Source organism: Tiliqua scincoides, chromosome 5 (assembly GCF_035046505.1).
Source record: "Tiliqua scincoides isolate rTilSci1 chromosome 5, rTilSci1.hap2, whole genome shotgun sequence".
Classification (NCBI taxonomy): Eukaryota; Metazoa; Chordata; class Lepidosauria; order Squamata; family Scincidae; genus Tiliqua; species Tiliqua scincoides.
Window position 1 is genome coordinate 74,996,134 of NC_089825.1, and position 3,491 is coordinate 74,999,624.

General features: G+C 43.1%; 1 protein-coding gene across 2 annotated transcripts; it reads left to right on the forward strand.

The window, feature by feature from the left end:
- LOC136651572 (interleukin-8-like) lies at nucleotides 1–2,643 on the forward strand. 2 transcript variants are annotated; one of them, XM_066628106.1, is made up of 4 exons: nucleotides 1–121; nucleotides 770–905; nucleotides 1,367–1,450; nucleotides 1,874–2,643. In XM_066628106.1, exons 1-4 carry the CDS (start codon nucleotides 55–57, stop codon nucleotides 1,902–1,904), a joined length of 318 nt encoding a protein of 105 aa, XP_066484203.1. In that variant the 5' UTR covers nucleotides 1–54; the 3' UTR covers nucleotides 1,905–2,643. The 2 variants fall into 2 exon arrangements, with proteins under 2 accessions (XP_066484203.1, XP_066484205.1); XM_066628108.1 differs by having other exon boundaries at nucleotides 1,367–2,643.
- The last annotated feature ends 848 nt before the right edge of the window (nucleotides 2,644–3,491 follow it).

The following is a 3,491-nucleotide window of genomic DNA, read 5'->3' on the forward strand; positions in this document are numbered from 1 at the left end:
GCAAGCACCCTGCCTTCCAGGTACACAGGCACCAAAGAAATCTCCTGCCTCACCATGAACACCAAGGTTGCTGTTTGTGCTGTTCTGGCTGTTTTCCTGCTCTCTGCAACACTGGCAAATGGTAAGTAAACTCTTACTCCAAACTGGTGCACCGCTGCCAAAGGCGTTTCTCTGTAACTCAGTGTTTCTCAAACTGTGGGTCAGGACAGTTTCTGTTTCAGAAACAGTTTCAGAAACAGTTTCTCAAACAGGTGGATTCACTACAATATTTTATTTTTAATCTATTAGACCTGATACTACCAAGGAATGTGACTGCATTGGGGAAATGTTACAGACCCGCACTTCTAACAAGCTACTATGTTTATGCTGTTAACAATACTAGTAAATTGTACTTACTCCTGTGAAAGTGTGGGTAGGATTTACCCTAGGATTGTTAAAAAATTTCCTGCTTTATGACAGCACATCCAGTCATGACATCACTTCCTGTGGGTCCTGACAGATTCTCAATCTAAAAAGTGGGTCCCAGTGTGAGATCCACTGCTGTAACTTGTTCAATAATTCAGCAAAGTTTGGGACTGCAGCCTGAGAGAGAAGCCCACATTGTGCAGGTATGGGGTTGCTTGTGATATAGATGAGATTTGAAATCTCCTGTGCTTCCTAGCACAGAATCCTCCAAAACACAGCTCAGAGAGGCTGCTGACCACTTGTGAAAAACTAAAGATGTTCTGCAAAGTGTTGTTTCATCAACTATTCCTTTGCTCCTTTACAGCCCTCCCACTGGCCCGAGGTGGAAGTGAGCTGCGATGCCAATGCATAAGCACCCACTCCCAATTCATCCATCCCAGACACATCCAGGATGTCAAGCTGACCCAGAGTGGACCCCACTGCAAGGATGTGGAGATCATGTAAGTGCACTTGCTTTTATCCACAGACTGCCGCAAACTCCACCAGGAAGTTCTGCTGCATACTTCAGAATTACACAAATGAGTCTTGCACAGCGGTCATGCAGAGCTTGTATGGGAGGGTTTCCAAGTTAATGTGCCAATGAGGTTTTTTCTACTTATGGAAAAGTAGACACAAAAATCTTAGGGCACAATCCTATCGGTATAGCCTCAATGCCTCCCCAAGGCAAGGGAACCTCTGTGTTTGGCTCTCCACCACAGTATGTAGTGCATGCCCCATTGGCATGACTGCACCAGCAGTGGGAAATTGGATGGGATTAGGCCCTTAGGCTGCCTTGAAATGTTGAAGTCAGTGGCACTGGAACTCTTAGTATGTGCTGTTCTTCTGATTGTGCCAGATGATAGCATTGTGCAAATGTTGTAGGTCTGATCTTAATGCCCTTTTGGTTGTTATTTATCTACAGTGCAACTCTCAAGGATGGCAGAGAAGTGTGCTTGGAACCCACAGCAGCCTGGGTGAAGCGGATCATCAAGGCCATCCTAGATAGGTAAGGTGTCCTTCTCTTCCAGTTATAAGGTGGGTTGCAGAAGAGAAATTCTCAGTGTAATTCTGTAATCAGAAATCTGTCTAACGTGCCCTGTGGGTTAGAGAGAAACCTGTCTGATCATGCCCCTAATCAACCACCCTTCCCTCATAATAGGGCTAACTAAATGAATGAAACGGGATTTGAACAATAAATTTTTCAGGAACCAGGGTGAGCTGAGCAACAGAGACTGGGTTAACAGAGACTGGCTCACAAGCCTAAAAATCCATGTCCCCTGTTCTCAGCTTTCCCACCTGTGTTTTGAAGATGAAACAGACTTTAAGTGAAGCTGATGACATATAATGTAGAACTATTTTACTTCTTTCAGGCTATGGAATTCTGAGCCAATCCTGGAATTTGTTCCTGACTTTTTTTCTATTTTTCCAGGGCTGAAGCCAATGCCGAATCACAGCTCTGAGGAAAGCTTCAGCATCTCTCCTGTCTTACATCATTGAACCATTTCAATCAAATCTCCTCGTAAAAGACACTTTTCTTTAGGCATCTCTAGATTCCGTTCTATGTCTTTGTTTCAAAACAGCATTGATGCAAGGTGCATAGGAAGGCTTGTGCATCAGGGAAACAGCATACACTGTGTCAGGAAACAGGAAGATGAGATGGAAACTGAGGGCACTTTGGAGATATGTTGCTGGGTGCCCTGCTGCAACCTTTCCACCAAAGCAGTGATTACAGTGCTTTATTTATTTTATCAGTGATTTTACATTTATTTATTTTATCTATATTGAAGCGGCTCACCTAAACCCAGAAAAAGTTTAAAACCCTAGCATAAAACAATCCTAGGGGACAGGCAGTCTGCATCACAACCATTGTGAATCAGGGCCAGGCTTAGGTGTTCCTCGACCACACCTGGCTCTCTGAAGCCTCCCAGAAAAGTACATCATTCTCAGTGTGAGCTGCTCTAACCTATTATTTACTGCACTGTTATGGTTGAAATTTTATTCATTATTACACTTGAAGTCCTCTTGTTTTAATAATGCCCATAATGAAGGAACATTCCTTCAACTGGTTTGTCAAATAATAGTATGAAGGTCTTCTAAGTGAAGAAATTCTTAGGAAAGTATGTTTTGAATGCTCAGATTTGTATCTTGTTTGGTCTTTATTTATGTATTTATTGAACAATGACTTTTGTACACAAGCACCTGATTAAATTATTTTAGTAGGGTAATGCAAAAGTATATAGTTTTTAATATAGTATGGAAGGAAATTTCTAAATTCTTGGTTCCCATATGGCATGGAATCAGGATAAAGGCAGGGATGTCGGTGTGACAAAATGTGGCTGGGTTGTAAACAAACAGGGAGGGAATTATAAAAGGTATGCAATGAGATGCACAATACTCCCCCAACCAACCACCACAGACATGTGCACAGCAAGAAGTACTAGGCTCTGAACACACAACACTATCACCAAACCAAAGCATGTCATCAGTCTGATTGTGGACAAGACACAGTCCATTCTGGGCTAAGGTCAGGGTTAAAGTTTCCTAGGGCTAAAGTTTCCTAGTTGCAGCTACTGGGATAAGGCTTGCGTTCTTGCATGGGTCATGGAAACTAGTATTCAAAAGACATAAGAAGGTTGGTTGAGGGTTTGCTAAACACAGAGGGCCTCAGCAAGCAAGGGAGTCTAGTTTGCGCTACTAACTGAAGGTTTTGTGGGAACCTGGTAGCAGTTCATGAAACCAATCAGGGAAGAGGGTGCAGGGGAGGAGAAGAACTCTAGAAAAAGAAGAGAGTCACCTCTTCCAGGGTGCTGACTGAGGAAGGTACCCATCACAGAGATGGCTTGACACACACACACTTGAGGCAAGACAGTGAGTGCAACACAACTCAGGGTGTCTGACCCAAACATTTGCTATAGATGGGACAGGATATCATGCAATATACTGAAGATCTACTAGCTCAGAACTGTCACTGACTAGGGTTTCAGAAACACTGAAAACAGGGTTTCAGAAAGAGATCTTTTCCCATTGTCCTTTTCGGTGCTCCTCAT

Excerpts from the sequence above, each read along its gene's own strand:
- LOC136651572 (XM_066628106.1), top strand. The coding sequence starts at position 55 with ATGAACACCAAGGTTGCTGTTTGTGCTGTTCTGGCTGTTTTCCTGCTC. Across the intron at positions 122-769 it reads CTCTGCAACACTGGCAAATG|CCCTCCCACTGGCCCGAGGT; the intron begins GTAAGTAAACTC and ends GCTCCTTTACAG. Across the intron at positions 1,451-1,873 it reads ATCAAGGCCATCCTAGATAG|GGCTGAAGCCAATGCCGAAT; the intron begins GTAAGGTGTCCT and ends CTATTTTTCCAG.